The following is a 26,330-nucleotide window of genomic DNA, read 5'->3' as shown; positions in this document are numbered from 1 at the left end:
GACGCCGGTCAAATCATTTCGCTATCGTGGTAGTTGCAGCGCGTTAAAGTTCGGCTCCACGACTCGAGGGGAACTCCACGCGGTAGATCCTGATCGATTATCGGCGGCCGAAGCCTTTGGTCAATCGCCGATGAAGGTAACAATCGTGCACTCACCATTGCGTTCGTCGTAGCCGCCAGCTGCAGACCCTGAAGACTCGTCATGTGATGAGAATGGGAATGCGAATGCGAGTGCGGGTGGATGGGGGGCGGCGCCGGTGGCGCAAATCCTTGATGAAGACCTCCGGCCACGCCGACACCCGTGTGATACATGTAATGCTGCATCGCCGGATGCATCGTGTGATGATGCTGCGACGTACCTGAAACGATAATGGGAAGCGTCGCCCTTTTAAAATCCCCCCACGCATATGAATTTCACATAAGAGATCCCGAGACACCGGCGAATTCTTTTCGGTCGTACTGAGTTGTTTACAATGATGATTATATCAAGAAATCATCGTCGTACAAATCGCGAATCTTTATGTCAAGTGCGTGGCCGCTAATCTAACTTGAATCTAAATTCAACATGAATCTGTTTTCGCGGGTTAGATGTAGAAGATAATCTCTGTCTCTAAATGTATTTAAAACGCAACTTTAAAAATACCTTCACGGAAAGAGTGGTTTTGTTAAAAGATTTATTAGCTAAAACAAAAAATTTAGCTGGGTACGGTTTTGGTCTAATGGAAAATAATTTTCCATTAGACTAAAAAATAATTATGTAGGACGCTCAATCTGGACGCCAGAAGATCAAGATTTTTTGCAGCATTGCTAATCACCCTTTTTTCATAACTATTTTGAAACATCTGCTTTATTAATCTTCAATTAATTACATATTATTACACACAAGAATAATTAGGGTCAGCCCTGCATTGACCTCCGTACATTTTAATTGAATTCTATTTCTGCACTTTAACTCTTAATAATTAGTTTGATAGAAAATTATTTTCAGATTCGTACATAAATTTTTAGATACGTCAGCAAAATGGTTCTTTTCCGTTGAAATTATTAAATTTGTAACAGAAAAGTTTCCGCAAGTCGAAAGATTCAACTTACCCATTGGCGATCCGAATCCTGAGTGGAAGGGCTTGTTGTCGAGATCAAGGTGTCCACTGGCCTTGATCATGTCGCCCATAACACCACCGAGGCCTAGGCAGCCGCCGGCCTTCTTCTTCTTGCTTTTCGACGAGAGCTTCCTGTTTCTCGTTTGGATGCCCTCCTTCTTCATCGTCAGCGGTCGGTTCACCTGCAACAGTCGTAGACAACAGTTCGCTAAGTTTAAAGTTTATACTACATAAAGAGCGCGTGACTTATCCTGCATACGACAATCACGGCTCACTCCTTTATTGGGTAAGAAGAATTATTAGACAAAGTACTTAACCATGGAAATTTATGATTGCGATAAAGACAGAATCGTTAATTGAATCTCAAAGAAATTGTAACGCGCTGAATCTTGAAGAAAATAAAATGATACGTAACACCACTATCTCATTGCGACATTTCCGTGAGATAGTTTTAAGAGAGAGAATAAAAGAACTATATGTAATGATGGACATGAAAAATCCAGCCCAGGAAGGACCGTAAAATTACCGACGCGAACAATGCGGTGACGCAACGGGAAGGAGGGAAAGAGAAATAAGAAGGAAGCATCGCGATCGTCGGAAGATGTTATTCATTGGAGTGCAACGCGCTCGCGCGCGCGCGCGCGATGCGTTTTCTTCGTTCGACTGCGCGCGGCGATGTGCTCGGCAATGCGCTCCGTACACAGGATCGTAAATCATCGCGTGTTGCATGTTCGACGGACGGCAGAGAGCGCAGGGAATACCCTTCTTTATTCTAAACTTCAATCTGCGATTTTTCCTCTCCGCAACGTTCCATTCGGATTCCCATGCTCGTGCCATGGCGTCCTAGCTAAATCAATTCTCCTCGCGTCTCTCTCGTTTGCGAGAGTCAGAGCGCCGCGCCGTCAGCCTGGCGCATCCACTCCGACGATTTCATTTCTAATACTAGATTTGGGAAAGGGCCGCCCGATTTTAAAATCGCTTCAGCTCTTATTACCCGAATGATACGAGTATTAATGTCAGTGACGCGCAGTTTCGTTCGTTATCTCGGAATTGAATCTGGAAGCGAAACGAGACGTCGCGTCGCGGCGAGAGATCGAGCGCGGCGCAACATCACTGACGTAATCTCGCCGGCTTACCAGACCAGAGCGCGCAATTAAGGAATCCCTCAGATTCCTGGTAGTCTCTGGAAGCCGGTGCAATTAACAAATCGACAGTCCTCGAGCACAATTCGCGAGAGGCTACGTCACCGTTGTGCATCCAGCGCGACCACGCCTCGTCCGCGCGTTCGCACGAAGAGGCGCCGCGGTATTGTTTCGTTGAGAAGGAGGCGTAGGAGGTCGTCAGCTTCTCATTTCGATCGAAATTAACGATAACGCTTGCTAAAAGTAAACGGTCAAGCGAACGGGACGGTGGTACTCGATGCGTGGCATCATCCTCGAGCTCGATTTATATCCATTTTCAATGTGCGTTAACTTTGATAACTCACTTTTTATCTTTTTTCTAATTCTAAGAATTAATCGGAGATCAAAATTAATCTATACATTGAGAGAAGTGAATCCGCAAGCTTTTCGCGTAGAAGTCAAACTGGCCTAGACATTGTAAGCTATAAATTTAATTTAATAATTTAATATATTATAGAAAAGTATTTTTAAAAATATAGTTCTTGAATTTCCAATGTTTGACAATTATATTACTTTATGTTTGAAACATGTCTCAGATTATAATTATTTACACTGAGAAAAGAATTTGTTAAAAAAAAGTACAATATTTAATCCCCGATACGTACAACTGAACATTGAGTTGATTCAGCAGCTATTTAGTTGCGTAAAAACGATATAATTCCTATCAATTATTCAAATTTTTTAACCAAGACTTAATTAAATCAACTCGATATTTAATTGCGCGTATCGGACTAAATATTTTAGTTTTTCAATCAATTTTTTCTCAATGCGTAAATAAAAATGAATTCTTTTTAAAAACGTCACGCGAGCGCGCTTACGAGTTAAGAGCACGGCTTCTAGCGAATAAAATCATTGACGTGCTGTCATTATGTCATTAATAATTATAGTCAAAGGAAAATCGAACGAAATGGAGGCGAGACACGCTACGGCGTTTGTTTTTGACGAAAACGCAGTAGAACGATGTAGGCTGCGGGATGCACATCTGCCCTGTTTATATGAAAATTATCTTCCACGAGGGATAATGACCACGTAGAGAATAAAAAAAAAGGAGGAGGAAGTCCGGTGCGGGCGTGCACTTTTATTAATTAATCCATTATTTACACACGGATGCCTAACGCAGGCGCGCGTTGTCCGCGATGCATCATTCATCGGCATGAAAGCGTATTCGTGCGGCACGCACGCATTCACGAAAGAAGACAACCTGCGCTGTATCTATTTATGTAAGGGGTGATCGGGCTGGAAGGAAAATTACTACCTTTCAACCGCATACGAAAAAGAAAATTGAAAGAATGACAAAATCCAATCGTTAGGCGCACGCGCGCGCGCGCGCGCGCCATGAATGCGATTATCTGAAACACGAAGAATACGGAGAAATCGCTGTAAAGTAAAATGGAAGTGTCGGCAGAACAAGAAACTAAACTCGCACTCTCCGATCACGGGGATAATCAATAAGATAAATTGTACGGTCGAACGAAAGTTCAGCTTGGATCGCGTCTCGAATTCAATAGCGGTCTAAAGATAAATACCTCGTGAAAAAGAATGCGCTTTGCGAAGGAAAGAAACGTAATGACGAGCGTCGACTCGAGGAAGAACTTAATTATCGGCTCACCCTGTATATGCGGCGAAACCTACGCTCGTGTGCGATGCACACGCGCTCCGTGCGATGCTTAAGTACGAAATAAGTATGGTATGCAAGTGTTGTGTATTGCATCGAGTCGGGCCGGTACGAGGGAGGAGTGGAGGGAGGGAGGAATCGCGGCGCTTTGTAGTCGCCGCGACGTGACACAACTGCCAACTTGGGGGGAAAAGGTTCCCGGTATTGCGCGAAGAAGGTGGTGTGAGTGCGTGCGCGTGTGGAGGCGCATCATTCTCTCCTCTTTCCTCCCCCTGCGGATTTGACCGTCCCGCAGCCCCCGGCGCGATTTTTTTCTTGCTTGTCTTTCGCACCACCCATAGCCCGACGCGGCGCGGCGCGGCGTCCAGACGGTCAACGACTCTTTTCGGAATTACGCAATTGGCCGAATTTGCCGAATTAACGGTCACTCTCGTTGTCTTGGGATGAAACGCGCGGCGGCTCTTTGCGAACCGGCTTTTTTTTTCTTACACACTGCGCCGGTCGATGCGGTCGAAATACTAACGCGTGCGTGAAAAAAATTTCGCAATAATTAGATACGAAAACGTCGAAAAATCTCACGGTTTGCTACGAGAGAAAAATATTAAGATCATTCTCCGGTTACAAATAAGGTCCAGTAACCAGTTTGGGATAAGCATTTAGAATGTTAAAGATAAACGTTTTAGAGTGTCCAGGTGATGGTTCATTTAAATGCTTAAGTTTGAATTATTTTCGGAATAATTTAAACTATTTCACATTTTTGTATGTTAATGATAAGATTTTATCTTTCATTTTTCAGTTAATTACGTAATCACTTTATATCGTGAATTATTTGATAAAAATTCAACAGCCTCTTGATTCTGCATCGTTACATGTCTGATTATTGGGGACATGCATCTTAGTTTTACTTCCAGCAGATTCAGTTTTGGGCGTTTCGCAGGCATCCAAAAATGAAATAAAATAAAATAAAATTATAATTCCAATTGCCTTAAATACATTAAATAAACACCTATGACAATTATGACGCTTTGCGCTCGCTATACTGTGCCCTGTTTTATAACGTTAAGATCGTATGAAATACTAGTTAACCGTTAATGGATCTTTTAATGAGCGACAAAGCGACCAGATGAGCGGTCGAGAAAACGACACGGTAAAGACGAGCGGACGTACAGGTAGAAAGCTCGAACCAATTTGAATACAATACCAATGGATTTAATAGGAACCACCGGAGGTTCGTGGGAGTTCGCGGGTGTCCGAAAGTGCGAACAAAAGAGACGATGCCGCGTCGAGGAGAGAAAGGGAAATAAAAAGGAGAAACGTACCCAACCGGCGGAAAAGGGAGAACGCGTAAAAAAACGAAAAAAAGAGATGGGGGAGGGAAGAGAGAGGGAAGCGAAAAGTAAACTGCGAGATAAGGTGGAAAGATGGACGAGGTGGAGGAAAGACCGGGAATTCGTATGCAGATTGATGTGATCGCACACGATGCAACTGCGCGCGGATCGCATACGAAATTGCAAGCCTGGCACGTCCGTATCGCGGATGAGGTTAAATGAATAAAAAGAATCTAGTCGCCAGGAAACAGCGGCACGGCTGAAATTTCGGAAATCTTTTTGTCGACCGATCGCGCGCTCGTTCGGAGATCGAACCTCACGCCCCATTCGCGAGTATAGGTCCACTTTCGACCGCGTTGCGGAGGGGTGTTTTAAAATGCCCGGCGCAGCGAATTTTAAGTACGCGATGCACGACAACGCGCAGCCTTTCACGGTGTGTGACAATAGCATGAATAATAATGCTCCGGAGCAATAATTATGGCTGTTTCGCAGCGCCCGTTTGATGATAGATAACCTTAACGCTAACCGACGTTGATGAAGCCATGTAACTCCTTATCAATCTTAACAGAATTATAAACTGCGAATATTTATGAACTTCATAAAGATCGAAGATTTCACGTCGTTACTTAGTTCGTCGCGTTCGCGAACGTGGACGCGCGCGCGCGCGCGCGCGCATCACAATCTGGCAAGCAATTTAAGATCTTCCGCGACAGAGTCGCGTAATTAAAACTAGATAATGACAGACCCGGGCGCGAACAACAAAGGTTTAATCTTCTCATATAACATAAACGCGCGGCGCAGAGGAATTTCCATTGTTGCTTATTAAGAGAACGAGAAGGCAATGAAACAGGACGAAGACCTATACTTCACGGCTCATATCTGCGAAGGTGAAGAAGAAGATGAGTCGAGGACGACCAGAGAGTCCTCACGTAGAACAGAGGCACCTTGTCTTTTCCGATATGGATCTCGATCTCGTTGGTCGCTGTTACGCGTGCGGTGTGTGCGTGCGCGCGTATGTACTGCGGGTATATATAATATATATATATATATATATATACATTTGACACTGTGATTGACCGATAAGAGAAATAATTTTAGGACTGCTCCGTTCCGTCTCTCTCCAGTTGTCTTGAAAAAGAAGCTTGGGACAGAAAGATCGTTACGCCTCGAGACGGAATTTACCTCAGCGAAATAAAAAGAATACAAATAAAAAATAAACGCGTTGCAGCGCTTCGTGGTAAATACACAGTAAAAAAAAAAAAAAAAAAAAAAAAAATGTCACAGAAAGTCCAGTTAAATTAGCATTTTATTTTTTACAGTGTACTCTCCTCCGTCTATTTCTTCTTTCGAGACATCTGGTCGAATTTTAATGACGAGTTTAGACGATAATTATTCCGAAAATTGAAGCAGATAAATCCAAATGACGAATTCAATTTGTAAAAGAAGAATAAGGTTTCTCGTGTAAAAATTTTCCTTTCAGAAGGGTGAACAGTTTACTGTCCAGTTATACGACTGCGTTATGCTAATTTCACATTTTGCAGTCGCGACACACGCCGGAAGGTAGCTCCACGAAGACGTTGGGCCTCCGCGGTCGATAAAAGAGCCGATTTGCGAGGAAGTTATAAAATCGAATTACGTAGAAGTCCGAATTACGTCGAAGTCCGTTTCGTGCCACTTGATATGCTCGCGACGATCTCCCTTGTAGAGACGTTACCGCGTCCCGTCGCAGCATAAATTGATTAACAGGAATTCGACGGTAATTCGCAGTCGTGAGATACGCGACTGTAATAAGTACATAAGACGTTTGCAAAAAAACGATTAAATTTCTGTTTTCGGAAATATTAACGTGACATTAGAACCCCCTCGCTTTTTCCGTTTCAAACGGCGAGCGTGTCTATCGCTTTTCAAACTATCGGAGAGAAGAGACATGTCGCTCGTTAGGCCTCGCACTTTGCGGAACAAAGAAATTGCGAGATTTAAGCGCCGATTGGAGCCGCAACAAACATCGATGTGAACTCGATCGTGCCTTCCTTTCTCGGAAACTAAAACACCGGCAAAATACGTTGTTTGTCGCGGACTAATCCGTTCACAGTCCGTGTAATACTAGAAGTTCGACTCCTGGGCCTCGGGGCCCAGGACCTTTCGGTCGTGACCGCGCACGCACGTGAGATGGACGGGCCCGGGTCCGTCCTTCAACCAGGAGGTCTTCCCGCGTGACGACCGGCAACAGCTTGGATTACAGCTGACTTTGTTATTGAAAGAGCAAGTCCCGGGCCCGTATTCCCGCGCTACTTCGTCGGAGGGGCCGAATTTTTACCGAGCAACCTTGTAGAATTAATGAGTGTCCCGGATCAGCATCCGGTGCCGTTGTTTACGACCTAAGCGACGAAAATAGCCGCGAAAGACGTTTACATCGGAGACTTTCTCTAGCGGATTTAATCGCAAAGTTTCGTCGATCGACTATCTTGATTTTTATCGAACTCACATGTCAATGAACAGCGCTTCACTCATAGACACCCTTCGAAAACGAGGCACCCTTAAATTATTTGATTTCTTTTCTTTCCGGAGATTACTCAGGCATAAACGAATGATTATTCCCTTCGAATTCTATGTCTGTTAAAATATAATCAAGCAGACGCAATGTTCATGGGTTTCGCAGATTTGCTCTTACTTCATCCGTTCTTTAATGCTTTTTATATGTTAAATCACGATGTGATGAAATTTTACTTTTCGCCTCTAGTTTAGAAGCAACGCTGCAGACGGAGAATTCCATCTAGCCACGAAAGTCGAGCGTGACCTTGCTGACCCCGCATAGCCATGTCTCGCGTGAGGCTGGTTTCGGGCGACGATTACCATATTCCGAGCACCCGGTAGCTTGGTGTTTGGGCACGAATAATCCATGTATTTTCAAGCGAAGAGAGCTCGAAGCCGAGTCGCGTGTGCGTGTTTGAGTTTAGCCATGGAGCGCTATCGGCCTGCTCTATCTTAACGACGCCAGATCTGTCGTTCTCTCCACCCAATCCTGTCCCTTCTCCTCCTCCACCTTCCTTCACCCCCGCTTCGACCTGTCGGAGATCTCGCAAGAGAAGTCGGAGGAGAGAAGAGAGCGATAGAGAGAGAGAGAAAGAGAAAGGGAACTCTCGGCGTGAGAGACGGCGCAAGTACGAGAGACGGGAAGAGAAATATGTCTGCCACCGAAATGATTGATTCGTCGCGGTCTTCCCTATCGAAGGCGAAACTCCGGAAACAACTTTCACGATAATATCTTTCGATAAAAATCTCCCGTGATCGAGCTGAAACGGTAATTGAACGTTAACCTCCACGGTCGGCAATTAACAATAATTCCGAAATAATTTACCAGTTAGTCAGGATTTCGTTTAATGCATCTCGATACTAACAAAGCATTTCCAATGAGAATAAAACTGCAAAAACGTTTAGGTATAAAGACGCAGAGTTTTTAAGACTACTCGGAAAATAATTTTTTCAACATCCAAGCGAAGAAGCTAAGATTGCACGCGTGTCTATCTTTAATTGTCCAGGAGGGAATTTTCATTCGATCCTTGACAGTCGATTAGCACGAGAGATCTTCAGGATCATCTTGAGATAGCATTGAATCGCCGCGTGTACGCGTCCCGATTGTCGAAAGTGCGTCGGCATCGACTATTTCGAGAGCCGTCTCTTCGGCTCGCTTCGTCCATTTCTTCCCTCGCATCTTTGAGCCGTGGAAGAAGAAAAGATTCGGACACGGGGCCCCGGCGCTAAGACTGTAATGTGTCGGCTTAACGTCAACGGAGACAGTCACCTATTCCAACCACTCCGGGCCATGGTTTATGGCTATCTGCGTGCGCGTGTGTGCACGTGTCACGCGCGAGTACGGCTCTGCGCTCGACTGACGCGCGAGGAATCCGCGCGAGTGTTGTACGAATGCCACGAGGAATAAAAAAATAAAAAAAAATAAAAAAATAAAAAAACTTGTAGAATCCTCGTAGGTATAACCGTCTTGGAGTTTTCCTCTTTCTCACCGACACGTTGCCCCTTATAAATATAGTAAATTGAGTTATGGACCAGTTATTGGAATGGTATTCGTCGTAAAAAAAAAAAGAAAAATTCTTTAACGCAAATAAAAATACAACGGGCAAATTTATTGTCTACGTGTAATCTTTTAACGACCGATAAAAAATCTGGAGAAGCTGAGGACTCGCGGGGGAGGAAGCTCTTCGGCACGGTCGCAAAACAGAAACAGAGACGGAAGAAAGGAGCAGAAGAAGAAGAAGAAGAGACAGGGAATTAGATTCCACCGTGGTAGAGAAATCGACAATGGGTATCGAGAGGCTCGATGACAATGGCAACTCGATACTTCGTTTACCGCGGTCCGGCTTGCTTTTCATTCTCGGGACGAGGCAAAACGGCGCCGCGGCGACAAGCGTCGCTTGGTTCTCCGACGGTGGTAGCCGGGGGACGACCTTTTGCCTCCGCTCCAAGTCGAAAGAAAGCGTTTCATTGCGCCCCGCCTCGATTCGCCGTCGTAACGGCGGGCCCTTTTGTCGGTCCTCTCTCGCTTTTGAAAAACTTCGTGTCGCGTCCTATCCGCCACGAGGAAAATTCTCGGAGTATTAAGTATCCATTACGGCCTCACGTTTCTCCCTGGGTAATCTTCCTTCTTCTCTCTTTATCATTTTGTTTTCTAAAGATACCTCTCTTTTTCCCTTCCCGAGGGACCTCCTCGTCCCTCCTCCCCGAAGATATCGCCGTCGAGGAAGCGGAAGCGGGCGTATTCGGGAAACGGCAAATGTTTCTTCCGAACTGCGGAACAATCGGAGTTGCTGCTGGTCGTGGGAAGGGACCCGATTGAAATCGGTCGCTGCTCAGCAAAGAGACTTCTCATTTCCGCGAAGCAAACGCGCTGCGTTCGCCTTGCGATCGCTCCCTTTCCCGCAGGCATGCATTCGGGATGCCGGAAGTTCGCCATTAAGTCCCTCATACATTAATACAGTCTCAAAGTAGCGAGTACGAAATGCACAGCAGGGTAAAAAAATATGTAACGGTAACGTGAAATGGAAAATCTGGAAGATTTATTCTCGACCGATAGAAATCGCTTCTTATAAGTCTTTGCATTAAAAATTTGCATCACACGAATGCGAATGCAGTATAAAAATCTGTATCTATATGTATCATTAGCAGTGTCCATTGCCTTATAACTAATCTAATCGCGTTTTCACATGCCTCGTCTAGCATTCCCATTTAAGTTTTTCAATTCTCGAGGCACAGGGTCACTGCATCACGGTCAAATAAGAAATCGAACCAATCAGTGAATATATAAAAACAATTTAATTCAACTGCATCTTCAAGTAAAAAATAATATCTTAATCAAATTCTGTACGGAAATTAGGTTTAAAAAGTATAATTGCACGCTATTATTTTGAGATGTTATTGTTTTAATTTTCTCTTAAACAGTTATTCGCTGATAATCGTGCAGTGACTCTACCTGCATCGAATGTGTGAAATAACGCGCGCACGTAATGACAGGCTGCAATCACTAACGGCTGCACGGATGCGTTTCTATTTCTGAAATTCGGTGGCCCACCAGTTTTCACTTTCTTGCGCGCATCTCGAGCAACGGATGTCAGGACAAGTATAGAAATCCGCGGTCGTCCTCGAGGAGACGGCAAGAAACGGCTCTCCCTTCCTACCCTCCTCCCCGCGTGTGTCAGGGGCGTATCCGTGGCAGCGTGTCTGGCTGCTGCGTATCTTGATTTCCAGTCGACGCAATCTCTCCTAAGCTAATCGCGATAAGGCCGAGGGAAAAGAGGGCCCGCAGAGCGCGCGCCGCGCCGCGCCGTGCCGCGCCGTCGGGGAGGACGGAGGGGAAACCGGGTGAAAGAGGATTCATTTGCAGCGCGCGCTAATTGGCTCGCGATTTCTCTGCGCGAGCGGGCCGCACCGCGCCACGGACATTCGTCACGTTTGCCTCCCCCTCCCCCTTCCCCCCGGCACAGTGGGGCTTTCTGTCTTACCCAGTCCCCCGCCGCCGGAAACAAGGCGATGCACTGTGCGGGTCCATCGCCGAGCAAATCGCCCGTCCGAATTTACGCAGCTTCTTTTTCTCCATCCACTCTCCCGTCCGCCCGTTATCGCACGCTTAATCTCGTCGCGATAATACCGCTGTTGCTACCGCTGCTGTTGCCGAGAACTTCTTGGGAGATCGGGAGACAACCATGAATTATTATATTAATAGTCACGTATCTCTATCAATTGATTACAGAGACGGGATTTCTTCTAATAAACGAGATCCTTCAAACGCGAATAAAAGAAGGAAAGTAATATCCTGGAATATTTTTTATAACTTGAGGGGGATTTCTAATTGCGTAAGTGTAAAATATCGAAACGCATAAATTATATAACGTCTAATAAGTAATTTTATATAAATCCCGGGAAAGTGGAAATTGCACGTGCCGTTTCTTTACAAATAATCCTCGCGGCTTTAAAAATCAGTCCGTTTACCCGAAAAGCAAAGGCACGCGAGAAATGGCGCGCGCGTTTTATCTCGTGAACTCGTTAACTCGGCGAAATTCCTTTGCTAGAGAGACCGTCGCGACGCGTGTCTCGCTTATTAAGGCCGTCGCCCACACGCTCTCGGTCATCCTCGAGATTTCCGTCTCGCGGAAGTCCATCGGCAGCAACAGCGAGCGACGGTCCTCCAGTCCGGTCGCGCTGTGCGTCGTCGCGCGGGGGTGCGTCGAAGAATTATCTTTTTCGACGAGAAGAAAAAAGAAGAAGAAAAAAGCACAGCGATGCTCTCCCGGGCTCTGGGTCTACCCCTTCCATCTCGATCACGTTTATCGTGTCCCCCTTCGTGCCGCGGCGCTCGCTTCCGGCGCTTCCGGTGTCACACGCCGTTGAGCACGCTCCACCCCTTCCAGGCGGCCTATGTACGTGTGTAAGGACCACGTCCGGCAAACCAGAAAGCATCCTAATTGTTGGTACAACACCGGCGATCCCCCTCCGCGGCGCGGCGGCGGTGCCTTCATTGTCTCGAGGGAACTACTCGTGTGCGTGGGTTTGTGTGTTTGCAAACGGCCACCCGCGCGGCCGCTTCCGACGGGAATAATGTTGTAGCAGAAGGAAATATAAATATTCCTTTTACCTTAGTGTTTTGCGCAAGTCGTCTGTACCGATGTGTGCCCTAGATTCCTAAAGCTCTCTCTAGACCGTTAGACGCTCAATATCATTACGTAATATTATCGATCGTCTGGAGGATTTATTTATTGAGTTTTTTCTTTTACTTTGTTTATAGAGATATATTGTACAATAATATTGAGTGTGTCTAGAAGCCGCTTGAGATTGCCGATAAAATACGTACTGTGACGTGGCGCCTACCGCGAATGAAACTTGCGTAGAACGCTTACGACCTGTCAATCCCGTTGATAAAGTAGACCGAGTAGAAAATCACTCGCGAAGTTTATCTATCCGATTGTGTTACGTAAGACGTTGAAACGGTATCGTTCAATAAGCGATTGTCCACGACAGATATTGGGAATTAATTCAAGACCCAAACTTGCCAGCGGCGCGGAAAAAAAAACAGAGTATAACTTTCTCCGTCTCAATTAACCGACTAATTAACGTGTTGCACACACATGGAGCAAGCCGCGAGGTCTGCGCGAAATCTGCTGGCTGGCAACAACGTTTCATTCAACAACGAGAACCAACGTATTCTATCACGGGAAAAGGCAGCCGCAATTTTGGAACCGTCATATACCGATTTCGCGGCGCATCGCCGCGCGGCGCGGGCGAGAAGCAATAAATTAATGAGTGTTACTCACGTTGTGCAACTTGTAGTAGAGCCCGCAAGCGTTGCAGACTGGCTCGCCGGCCTGGTTTCTCCGCCAGAGAGTCGTGGTCGCCGTCTTGCAGTTGGCGCAGCTGGTGCCCGCCCGTCTCGCCGCACTCTGCAGCGACAGTTTTGGAAAAGAGAAGGCACAGATATCACACCCGTCACGTTGGCGTTTTGGACGATCGTCGCGCGATCATCTCGGCTAGATTTAACCCAAGCGATATTAAGATACGATACTCTCGATTACCGCAAGCTGTAAAGCAAATATTGTTGTGACGCTACAGCTACTCGATCTTTATGCGGTATGAATGTTAAAACATCAGCAATAGAGAGTATAAAGATCCTCAATCTCTTGCTAGGGTTAGATCTATTTATATGTATATAGAGTTTTTTAATTTAATTCTCTAATCTTCTTAGCGTGTGCAAATATTGTATAGGACACTATTAGAAAAATGGCGAGGAAATATTACCATAATTTAATTAAATTCTGTGTACACTTAAAATTCGTATATAGATTTGTTGATCAATCTTCATCTTATCAATTGTCAAAAAGGAAGCAATAAGATTATTACACGTGTTAGTTTTTATAAATGCACCGAAGAAACGAGAGGCAAATTTTTATCTTACATATACATATGCGCATCATTCCTTTAAACTACTCCTCCAATTGTTTCTCGAAACAATTTGAGGCGCATGAAAATCGCGATCGGACTCGCGCCATACGAAAAAGGATTATAAGACGCGCAGCGAAATGAAATACTCTTTTCAAGTATCCTCGAGTCTGTCTACTCCCACGCCAGAAGCGCATTCGATCCATCGGCTTATGCGCGGAATCAAAAAGCCACAAGCTTGACGCGGGTTAGCGTGACACATCAACCCCTCAAAATCCCTCCCGGTTGGCTGGTTGCGTGCCTGTCGGTCGGATCGACGTGTCCCAGAAGAAAGGAGAGGAGAGGAGAGGAGAGCCGATAGCGAAGAGAGAAGCGAGAAGCTTATCGTGGAGGAAGCCTCTCCCATTCTCGGGGAGTGGGAAACTCGAAAACTCGGCCCCGCGCGTACACCTGTATACCCTCTCTCGTCGACGGCATGCGAGTGGCAAACACTTAACGAAAAGAAGCGGGATCCGTTTTATCCCTCGGGGACTAACCGCGGCTTATTTCCCCGCATCTCCCGGACCGGTGCAGCGCGGCGATGTGGCGCGCGAATGCACTCTCGAACGCGAGAGAAAGAGAGAGAGAGAGAGAGAGGGGAATGGCAGCAGGTATCCCGCCGCCGTCGGATCCGTATTATAAAATGCGCTCTCCTCTCCGCTCCTGCCCCGGTATACGTATCCACCTTTCACTTCTACCCTCCGTCCCTCTTTTTCTCCGGTTCTTCCTGTTGAACCACTTAACCGTTAATGGATGATACTGTTACCGAAAACTGTACGCCGCAGGTAAATTTTAGGCGCAATGGACGTTGACCGAGACGAATTAATGGACGATATTATTTAGCCCTTTCGAGATTACGGGCCTGGAATTATTATTGCCAGGCGTACGCAACATTCAATGTGATGAACTGTTTTTATTTCGATTATTATATTTATATCTGTTAATTAATATTATAATAATTATTGAAATTGTATTGCAAACGTTCATTGATAGAGAGAGAGAGAGAGAGAGAGAGAGAGAGAACGTGTGCAATTACCATAATTTAACTGTCATATAATTTATAGTCATTTTTTAAACCAACTATACATTCATAGTTGTTCTAGCCATGCCAATTATAGCTATTAGTTATTATTAGTACATAGCAATGTCCATTTTATTTTTATCACCCATATCTTTAAAAATTTTTTTTCATAGCACAACTATAAACACAAGTTTGTTATTATTAGTGCCGTAGCAATACCAACTGTAAAAATGGTTGTCTCTAATCATAATAATTTTACTATGCAATTACAGTCGCAAATGCCAAACACTTTTCTCTCAGAGTTCGAGCCTAGTATACCTTTGATCTCGAATTAATGTTTCGTACTCGTGTACAAATGTAATGATATAAATGTTTAATAATGTATTTTATTTGCATGTCATATGAGAGACAACTGCTTAAAACTTGGCACATATAACTAATAAGATGAATACCTAAAAAAAAAATCAATCACTGTGCCAAGATAATGGCGGTGACGGCGCGCATAAGATGTTTCTTTTACGAACGGCGCCCACCTTTGACCCTCCACTTTCGCCCCTTGTTCACCCCTACTCACAAACCACTTAACCCCCCCCGCCTCAAGATGACACTGCACCCTGGCACTCTGGAAAGGCAGGGCACCGTCGAGCGAAACTATACCTGCGTCATTGTCGGCGAAAGCACAAAATACAGGGGAACCTCCCGCCCGCCGACTCGCATAATAGCGAGCTTATTGAAATTTCTTTCAAGCGAGAGGGATAGCACGCGTGTCCCCATATGCAGGACATAAAACTTCCCTCCTTCGACCCGTACGTTGCGTCACACACAATGAACTCTGAGACAGTAGACAACCGAGTGTCTCTGATTTTTTTTTCACTCTCGCAATGCTTTTCAAGCGCGTCCCCTCTCTTTCGAGCGCAGTCTCGCGTCCCATCGATATTCGGGGACAAATTCGCGGATCAGTGCGTGATCGAGGGCTTGCAGTTTCCGAGGTGGTCGATGCGTGCCTGGTTATTGTAGCGAACGTCGTGAAAAAGAATTTCGGAGATCGAGAGATAAGCAGCAACTGCCAAACGCAATTATGCCGTAAGGAAGCTCGATTCATCTCCTAGGAGAGGAAGATTGTCATATTAATATGAGTGTATAACATATTTTTTTTTTACTTCTCAATCGTGCACCTATTTTTGACGCGCGACGAATTTACGCTACCTCGGTAAAAACCATCGTTCTTCGATCCATTTTTGTATCCCGACGTCCATCGCGAGCACGGACCCTTGTTTACCTCGAGAATGAAGCGCAAGGGTCGGAAGGGAAGGAGGAAAGAGAGAGAGAGAAGGAAGGTACGGTGCGGTGTGTAATCATGCCTTATCTGGCGGATCTTATCAACCCTTGCGCGTAGCAAAAGGGGCCCGCGGGGTGCGCTCGTTGCGGGGAAAACCCTCCGCCCTGGAATCAATACGCGGAGAGCCACCTCATCAATATAGCCGCGCCGCTATCTGTTCTAGATCTTTGACACCCTCGCCCCTTCGGGCGGGGGGTGGGTTGGGACAATCCGAAAATCGCCGACCGGCACCTACCGGCCGTCACGTCGCGCGGCTAATGGTTATTAAACGAGAATACGGGACGAGTTTCCAGACGAGCGGGTTCCGACTGTCCGTCCGGGGGATCATTAGCAAATGGAGAATAATTCGACGACGGTGGAGAACACAGAATACGACGGCGTGCACGGGAAACACGGCCTTCGCCAGCGAACTCTCCCTCTCTCTCCTTCTTTCTCTTCGTCGAGTGAAATCGTCAAAAGCGATATTCGCATCCTGCATTCGGAATATGAACCGTTTTGGTACTTAATCTATTTCTAAGCAGCTTAACGGCTTATGAGTCGAGACACATTTAACTCGACTGAGAATTTATTTTCAAGTTGAAAATCCATTCCGCGCTTGTTACGACACGGAATTATTTCTCCCGGTACACGATCTCGAAATATCGCTGGGCTCTCGGGCTCTCGACCGCTGGGCACGGCGACGACGATGCGTCCGAATGTTCCCTCGTGCGAGAGCGACTGACTGGTCAGGCGGCACGCACGGTCGTGCACGCATTGCTGGGCGATTAGAGCCCTGAAAGTATTCTCGTTCTCCACGGTAAGTCCTGTCCCTGCCCCGTCGTCCGCGGGACAGGAGTCTCTCTTTCGCGCTCGCGCGCGCGCGCGATATCTCGCCGGCGGTAACGTCGACGTCGATCTCGAATCCGGAGCTCGCGGAGAGCGGAGAGCGGAGAACCGTTGCGCCTATGTCCACGGCGAATTTATTTCACTCGCGCGCATATTCCCGCGAAGGACGGGCTCCCGGTAATTGCCCCCGCGCGTATCGGGGACTCGCGCGCGAGCGCGAGCGCGGACAATACTTTATCATCCGCTGCTGCCGGGTGCGTTTGGAACCGGTTGCCTCCAGAAGGCAGAGCTCCGGACACTGACGGATATGACATTTCTGAAGTTCGCGGCGATCTACGTTTCTCCCGTCCCTTTATTCCTATTTTATCTCTCTTCTCTTGCTTTCTTTTTCCCGTGGCCGCTACTCTCTTGCACCTCCCCTCCCCCCACTCCCCCTTTCTTTCCCACCGGCTTCGGATCCGCAGTCGTCAGTCTTTCTCTTCCTCGCTCCTCTTCTATTTTTTTTCTCTTCCTCCTCTCGACCTCGCGTTTCCCTCGTTCGTTTTGTTTCACCCCCTCGTTGCCACCCCAACGGCGTACATCGACTCGCCTCAACGTCTCGAGGAGAAAGAGAAGGAGAAGATGGAGAAGAGGGAAAGATCTCTCTCTCTCTGTCTCTCGACGAGAATCGTATTTTTATTTGCCCTCACGATCTTCGTGCCTTCTTCGAGCGAGCGAATGAGCAAGACGACTTGAAGAATGCGTCATTCTCGAAATTGAAAACTGGATTATCGGCTTCGACGTTCGGTCCGACGCGACGGCCACGCTCAATCACACGTTCGATGACTTAAATCCCGAGATAAATATGTATTTCTTATCATTAACATATAAACATCTGGATTATTATAAAATAATTAAGTGTTATGCAGTTATTGTTAACAGACGAAAAATTTATATACACAAGTGTCAATGATAATATATATTTTGTAATTGTTCAAGATTTAATTGATTTTAAACATTTTTATAAACAATATTACATTTAAATTGATTCAATTGACATCGCAATTGGTGTTGTAAACAGCTCTCTTAAAAAAAAAATTTCTTATAAAAAATTATTCAAAATTTTTCTGAAAGATTTGAAAACATCTTTTACATCTTTTTCGTCGTTTTCAAGTTTCCAAAGTTATGCGGAATAATTTAATTCGGACAGCTTTTTCAAAAGTGTTGCAGACGAGTGTCAGACGTCTTTTGGCAAAGTCTTTAAGGCATCTTAAAGAAGACGAGAGTCTCGAGACACTTTCTGAATGGGCGTGCTGTCTGGTTAACGTTTCCAATGAGAACAAAAATGTGACGCTACGGCAAGGAGAAACGACGGAAACGCTGTTACGTCCGCTTATCGCGATAATCCTTAATGTGCTAATCCTGTAAGAAGATGAAAACGAGACGAAAAAGATGGTTGCCCGGAGAATATAGCTACCGATATCAATACCAACACGATAGCGTGAGATCGCGGGATCTGTCTGCCGGACCAGGCCATTATACATTATTAATTAGCTCGATGTACTGATTAATGATCGGACTCTCGATAATCCTAATAACGCTATACGCAATGCGCTTGCACTTCCCCGTATAGTCGAAGCTACTCAAAGATCTCGCCGAAAGAATTCCGACCGATATTTCAATCAAACGGGTTAACTCGTCTTGATGCTTTCAACATCGAGACGGAGTCCGCACAAAGAATGCGCAAATATTAAATTCTAGTAATTAATTAATCATAATGCATATCATTGTTTACGTTGCCTAAGGCAATGATTAGTTCTCTTACATCAATTAGATATGTAATGTAAATATTTTGCAGGAATTAATTAAATGTCTCGACATTAACGTAGTCCCACGAGCTGTCTGCGAAATGAATAACAATCAAATTAGCTGTTAGATGATTAATGACACTTTGACGATGTCTTCGTCGCGATCGCTTCTGAGAAGCCGATCTTCATTCGGAACGACAAGATCGGTGCTCGTCTATGTGCGTCTGTGTTTGCCCCGGACGCACTTCGACAATAATTACTTACTCTCCCGATGTCGCGTGTCATGACCGATCGATAACACGCTGACAATTAATTTTGAAAAATCGTCCTCGCTTGGCATATACCGGTTCTATCGCGCGTGAATCGCCGTAGTCTTTCGATTGGAAGTTACACGAGCTCCGATGTCGGAGAAGGATTTCCTCCTCGTCGTTTCCAGAAGACCGGAGAAACAATTAGTTTCGGTAAGTGACGTTGCGCCAAGTGTGTTGCACCGTGCGGCATCGATTTCTCCAAGACGTTCTGGCATTTTGGGATCTCGTTAGAGTCTCGTCGAGGGGGCCCGTGTTTCGAAAGGGAACGCCAGAGATCTACATTCAGGGATCAGCAACGAAATCGGCTGACACTTTTCCGTGCGCGCAGGTCCGCATTGCGCGCCAGAGAGAGACTATCGTTTTACGAGCGTAGCCTCGATAACGATCTCCGTGTATCCTTGACTAAATCGTGACTAGAAGCGGCAGGGAACGGGCGGGCAGAGCGCGCCGATACACGCTCGGCTACAAACATTGTTCTCGGGATACAAATTGCTCGTACCGCAGCAGCAGCAGCAGCAGCAGCAGTAACAGCGGTTGCCAATGATAGAGCGGAATAAATAATAGGAAGCGCTGGCGACGGATGCGGAGAAGGAGAGTAAAAAAGAGAAGATAAGAGAAGACAGTGGGTCAATTTCTTCGTCATACTCCTTCTTTGTCGTCGAATTGCCCTTCCCCTATACTTCTTACCGACGGAAGCGTGGGCCTGCTTTTATTCGCATTATTATTCGAAAGTAGCTGGGCCGGATTCCGTTTTGCGATCTTCGCGCGCGAACGGTCTCGCGTCCGGATGCAAAGAAACAGCTCTCTATTATGCGCGTTCGCGCGCGACCGATTTTGTCGACCACGTGGAACCGGCTCGGGAGGGCTGGCTTGGCGAGGCGAGGTTGCGGAATCACGGCGTGGTCTCTCTCTTTCTCTCTCTCTCTCTCTCTGTCTCTCGACGGAGCGTTTTCGAGCACGTGGGTCGACGCAACGCGACGCGACGCGACGCGGAGAGCGCATCGTCTCCGGTCTCGGTGGCGAGCGGCGATATCTCAAGCTTCTCTCGGGGAAGTGCGCACCCCGAGGCGGCGTGTGTAATACGAATAAATACGCGGCACGTCGCCCAGTGTATACTCCGGCTACTCGCTCGCTCGCTTGCTCGCTCGCGCGTTCGCGGCAGCCCATGCGCCTGTGTGCAACGGCGCGCGCGGCAGGCGCATAATATAATGCACCGACGGTACTGCGCGGCGTGCGCGCTTGTGACTGTGACAAGTAGTGGTACCACATTCCTAACACTAGCTCGCGTTCCGGCTGCTCTTGGTGCACGGCAGCGTGCACACACAGCCCTCCTCTCCTCCCCCCCCCCTTCCTTTCCTCCTCCGTAGCATCGCTACCCTTTCCCTTTACCTATATCTTTACCCCTGTTCCTCCTCCGTTTTTACTCTTCATCTTTTTTTCTCTTTCTCTCTCTCTTTATCTTTGTCTTTTCATATCTCTCCTTCTCTCTTTCTCTCCCCACGTCGCGATCTAGGGTGGGGTACGAACAATGCTCGGGTCCGTGCAAAAAGTGCATCACGGATAGTGGTACCTCGAGTCGTTCCACCGGTCGTTCGCAGAAATTACTTAACGATGATAAATGAAGCAGGGAGAACGTTATGTGTTACGGATTACACAAGTCACATTTATGATAAAACTATTATTACTATAAGTCGACGTACAATAGCTCCGGCTAATAGGATGTGGTTGTTCTAGTTTCAGGGGATCGATATATTTCCACGATTCTGCAACTAAGCCCATTAACTTCCTCGACACATTCTCAATCTTCTCGCTATTCAGATGAGTTGTCTCGGGCTTTGCAAAATCCAACCGGTAATACGCGTGCGAAGTTATCGCGCCGATCTCTCGCGACGTGGAAACGTATTTTGAAAAACAGTTCACGCGCGAAATGTATCGCGCGCTCGAGAGTGAAGCCTGCAGCTTCAAAGAGATTGTTTTTTTTTTGTTCTTTTTTTACGCGACTCCTACGTGAAGTCGGAATTAATCCTCGCGCTTTGCTGGAAGACTCGAAGATACGGCGCCAATGAGAAATGTGGAAAGTAAGGTCACTCGTACGCACTCTCGCATTAACGCGTTAAACGATCGCGCGCGCCTTCTCCGCGCGTATCCGATGTCTCTCGAATTTTTCTCCGCCCGTACTTACATATTCCGCGCGAAATCATCCGTTTATCGAAGTCTCAAGGATACCTCGGCGCGGCGTATATTACAACGTTCCGAGAATCGTGGAAAGTAAGGTCGTACGCTTCATGCATGTCGTACGCATACATTTATTAAATCCATCTAATTCCACCTTATCGCGGCGCGAACGGCGCAACGCTACTCGCATAATTACCTAATTAATCGCCGGATTGTCAGTCGAATAATAGAATTGCGTTTATTGCATTTAATCCTGTATATTATGATTTCATAAGCGTTCAATTATGTGCGCGATAAAGGCGTGTAAAAAGTCCATATTTTTATCTCGATAATATAAACGTGCTTCGGAGAGAAATACGAGCTCGATGGGTCCCGCCACTTACAGAAGTGATTGCGTTTATTTGAAAAACACAATAATAATAATAATTTTTATTAATTCGAGGAAAGATATTCACACTTGAGTATACGACTTTATCGATTCACCATCCACCGAAATGTTCACAATTAACGAATTAACGTCACGGGTCACGCGTGTTCGGTGTGTCCCACGCCAGTGGATTGGGAGGCTGCACGCGTTCTACGAGGTGCATCGTGCGGCCCGATCTCGCGGTATCGATACAGCGTTCAGCAGAAGGAGACAAGGAGGATGGGAGGGAGAGAAGAGGAAGGTACCAGAGGACGAGAGAGAGAGAGAGCCTAGCCATTACCATCGCGCTGCTACTACGAAGTATGGTAGCCAATCTATATGATAAACAGCCTGTGTTAGGTGTACACGCGTGCAGCCGTACATATACGTACACGTACGTGGTCGGCGTCCCGGTTAATAAGCTCCCTGGCACAAATAATACGCGCCTGTGTCACTCGGAACCGTCTCGTGGAACGTCTCGGGTCACAGTGTCGCGACACACACGTTCACAATATGATGTATTTACTTCAATTTTATAAAAGAATTTCTTGAGAAAATTCCCGGATTTTCTAGGAATTTTATGCAAAATTCCAGCCAAGATTAGACAATTTTGTATAAATGCAGCTTTGAAATAGATTTATTATATTATATCTCTCTTTTTTTTGTGCTCCTTGATCAGTACAATCACAAAGAAAAGCCACTTAAATATTAAATTTGAAAAGATACTAAAAATAAATAATACGAACTAAATAGCATCTAACGATTTATCCACAATGCACGGATCTCGTTCATTAAAAATATAGAAAGTACTCGCCGAAAAATCGAAAAACATGATTAAACACGCAATTTGGAACGATTTATTGTCTTCTATTGTCACTGATTTAAAAAAAAAAAAAAAAGTTAATCACATGAAAATGTGCTTGGTTGTATGCCACATTTATTACTAATCGATTATCATTTGTCAGAAAAAATAATCGAACAAATAATTTCGTCGGAAAGATAAAATTGAAAGCAAAAAAAATTTCAGAAATGTTTCCGAATATTAATAAAATCCTAATGAAATCCATGATTTTCGAGAATAAAAATGAAATTTCTTGGAAATTTCAGGTTACCCCGGTAGTAAACAAAATCGCGTTTTTTCCGCGAAAGATGATACCTCCGTGCGTTCCCCGCTGACTCGACATCGGAGATGTATCCAGCGACGCAAAATCCTACTCGAATGATCGACGTCATGGATTTCGTATGACGTGCAACGATATTGCATTCACGACGGGCATCGACGGTATGTATCGAGGAAAATACATAATAATTGGTTTTGCTATTATGCAGTTAATGTAGAGTTGTCTCGGCGGATAATTACGCTGCCCCGAGCTATTAAAATAAATGGCTCGCCAATGTCGCCATCGATAAAAATTATATTTGACATATAACGTTCGTCGTACGCGAGCGTTAATACCGATTTAGAAATATCACGGCTGCAGCAGCGCGACGTGATGCAACGCGCGCGCGGCGAAACGTTTACTATTTTTGCCATTAATCTCATTACGATCTGAGCGACTGTGGATCAGTTGTTCTCTCTCTCTCTCTCTCTCTCTCTCTCTCTCTCTCTCTCTCTCTCTCTCTGTCTCTTCGTGCACCTAAATCGCGAGCTTTTCATTAAGGCCGAGGGGCCGCAAGTAAGAGCTTCGTCGCAGCGATACATTATAAATCACCGAGCCGAGCTGGGTCTCGGATTTCTATCGCGGTATTATCGCATCGTGGCGATACTATCGCTACGATTATCACGACAAAGCGCGGGCGGGCGTCCCACCGCCGCCGCCGCTGCCGCCGCCGCTTTATTTAACAGCGCAGAAATATCTACGCGCTCGCTCGCTCGTTGCTATTCCGGAGAAGCTGAAACGAGACATTGAACAGACCTTGGTCGGGTAACCAACCTTTCACTCATCTTCCATCCACATAGAGAACGCGCCGCGGAGATCGACGAGGCAAACGATTTTCACCGTGCACACGCCATGACGTAGCCCGACCACGCCATTCCGCCGATTGACTCTGCCTTTCTAATAGCGCCGCTGGCTGGCCGGCCGGCCGACGAGCCCAAAGAACGGCGGCTTAAATTGTTCGCAAATATAATGGCCGCCGCGCCGCGCACCGCGCGCCGCGCGAATACATTTTATAATATCGCGCGCCAGTTACGTCACACGATTTATCCGCTCGCTCTGAGACGCGTCTCTCGCTCGTGCGGGGAGATTATCGCTCCGAAATCGGACGCGGGCAATCGGTACGATAATTATATCGTTAACGCGATAAACCGCGCGTATCGCAACGTGATAAGTAAATCGCATTAATCCCCGCCAAGGAGTACACGCCTGATGAAGATAAACTCGCGGCAGCATCGACGTCGCTTAGCCTCGAACGCGATATAAATTTCCTCTCTTCTCGTTTATCTTTTCCCAAGAGAGATAGCAGATCTCTTTGATTTTGCACTCTATTAATATCTTCCTTTTTCCGATTCCTCTGTCGATGTCAAGGTCGTGATGTAAATAAAGAAGCTTCAACCGGAGTTAGTTATCGCACAGCTGTTGATGCGCTAGAGATTACGACGGAATCGAAAGAAAGCGAGGAAAGACATGCTACTTAGTTTTACTTTTCTATTTGCAATTCTCCTGGTTATTTATTTCCTTTAATAAATTTAATAAATTACCAAATTTAGAAATTGCACATTTTTTTCCAACTATATATTTTACATGCTTGTCTCTATATTCGAATTAATTTTTATTCAATAACTACTATAAATATACAAAAGATCCGTATAATGGGTGGTCTTCGACTTCGTTATGCAAAAGTTGGATACATTTAGTCCTCGTTAGAATTAATTACGGAGAAAAATCGCGACGGGAATACATCGAACCGTAGACGTCGCTCTGGTCGTCGAAAAGTAGCAATGAAGGCTGCGGATGATTTCAGGATACGAAGTCGAGCACAAGTGATCTCGCGGTATGTCCCGTACACCCACACGTTGAAATACAATCTTGCACGCGTTCGCAAGTAAAGGCCCCTGCACACTGTACGGACACGTGGCAATTTAATTGTGAAACTGAAATCCGAATGAAGCTCGAGAGTTTGATAAAGCCCATGTACGCGCGCGTAAAATCGCGATGGTGTTCATTAGGAGTACCCATTTCACTTCTCAAGTCATAATTCACAGCCGAGTCATTTGTCATTTGATCCGGAATCACGTCATTTAATTAATACGAGCTGCCATTAGACTGGACGAAAGCCATAAATCACGATGTTTCTGCCCGATCGAGAAATTGTAACTCGTCATATTTTCATTTAATAAGAAAATACAAATTGTGCTCAGCTTCATTGTGCTCAGCTTCGGCAGCGCACTTGCACGTGACTCGCGTTATGTAATATACTTGTTGCACAATGTGCCGTTTCGACGAAACGGCAGTGTGCAGGAGCTTTAACGATCTTTCTCATGCGTGCCCGCGCTGCCAGTTCAGGCCGAACACGAGGTCTCGGGGCGGAGGAGAGAGAGAGAGAGAGAGAGAGAGAGAGAGAGAGAGAGAGAGAGAGAGCGTCAGCGCGCTCGCGGTGAATTTATTTAAATTGCGAGCAATGTTCCACCGTGTTCAGCAGCTTCTTCTGCCCCGGCACAATCGAAATCGAGCAAAACGAGCCGACTCGGAGTCGATGGCGTGTAGCGGGTCGCCGGTTTATAAGGCGAAGGGAGGGGAACGGTGGATCGCCCCGTGGGACGACAGGCACCGAAACCACCTCCGTAGCGTGTGTCTTTCTCTTTTTTTCCTCCTTTTTTTCTTTCTCCCTCTCTCTTTATCCCTTCTGCCTTTTCACCTCTCCTGCGCTCCGCGCTCCGTCTGCTTAAACGAACCACCCCCGTGAGAACCGCTCGTCGATGACGACAGGCTTCGGTTGGTTGAGAACGCAACAACAGAGACAATGGAGACCGGCTGAGAGTTGATTGATAATATGTCAGAGAGATACGTGCCTTGGTAAATTGGCGCGAAAGTGTTTCATTCTAACCGTTCGGGACCGCCAGGTTTCTCCTTGGACCCACAATACAACGCTCGAAATTCTTTTTTTTTTTTTAATTTCCACACGTCGTTACGTTATGATCAAACCACCCTCTCAATCGCACGATTATACGCAGGAAGAATTTTTCGTTACACTTTATCGCAAAATTCGCTAAAAATGTTGCGACGTATGGTGATAAGACCTGGAATGACTTGGTAACTATCGAATACTATGAGTATGTTTTTTTGATCCATCTGTTGACCAGTCGCATTATGCGCAAGTGCAACTTTTACAAAGCAAATTTGCATTTGCACATAATGTAATCGATCAATCAATGAATTAAGAAATTTGCCTATCAAATTTAAAATTATTGAAATTATATATTTTAATAAAAATAATCAAACATAGTTTACTGTATTAAGATATTAATCAGAAAATCATATAAATAAATAGTTAAAAAAATAGTTACCTTTACTATATTTGTAATTGCATTTATTACATATATGAGAATGTTGATTTTGCTTTTACCATCTTGATATTTCACTCTGTTATTTGAAATTATAATTTATAGTAAACTGTTTTTATAATTGGGGTAGAACTATAAACGTAATTAAGGCTATTATTACCAAAATTACATAGTAATAATAATTATAAAAAGGAGCTACTGTAACTATAATTATTTTACCATGCAATTACAATTATAAACACCAAACAAGCCTCAGTC

General features: G+C 45.6%; 1 protein-coding gene across 3 annotated transcripts in view; it reads right to left on the bottom strand.

Moving 5' to 3' along the window:
* The window catches only part of LOC105207872 (GATA-binding factor C), an 86,650-nt gene that overhangs the window by 4,063 nt on the left and 56,257 nt on the right, over positions 1-26,330 (bottom strand). For all 3 annotated transcript variants that reach the window (XM_039446435.1, XM_039446437.1, XM_039446436.1), the window contains exons 5-7: positions 13,044-13,178; positions 1,092-1,281; positions 156-358 (exon numbers count right to left, since the gene is read on the bottom strand). In XM_039446435.1, the coding sequence (XP_039302369.1) occupies positions 156-358; positions 1,092-1,281; positions 13,044-13,178 (528 nt within the window). The remainder of the gene's footprint in view (positions 1-155; positions 359-1,091; positions 1,282-13,043; positions 13,179-26,330) is intronic.

The sequence above is a fragment of the Solenopsis invicta genome, chromosome 3, assembly GCF_016802725.1.
Source record: "Solenopsis invicta isolate M01_SB chromosome 3, UNIL_Sinv_3.0, whole genome shotgun sequence".
NCBI classification, from domain to species: domain Eukaryota; kingdom Metazoa; phylum Arthropoda; class Insecta; order Hymenoptera; family Formicidae; genus Solenopsis; species Solenopsis invicta.
The sequence above is the reverse complement of the archived record's forward strand: the minus strand, read 5'-3'. Positions and strand labels throughout refer to the sequence as shown.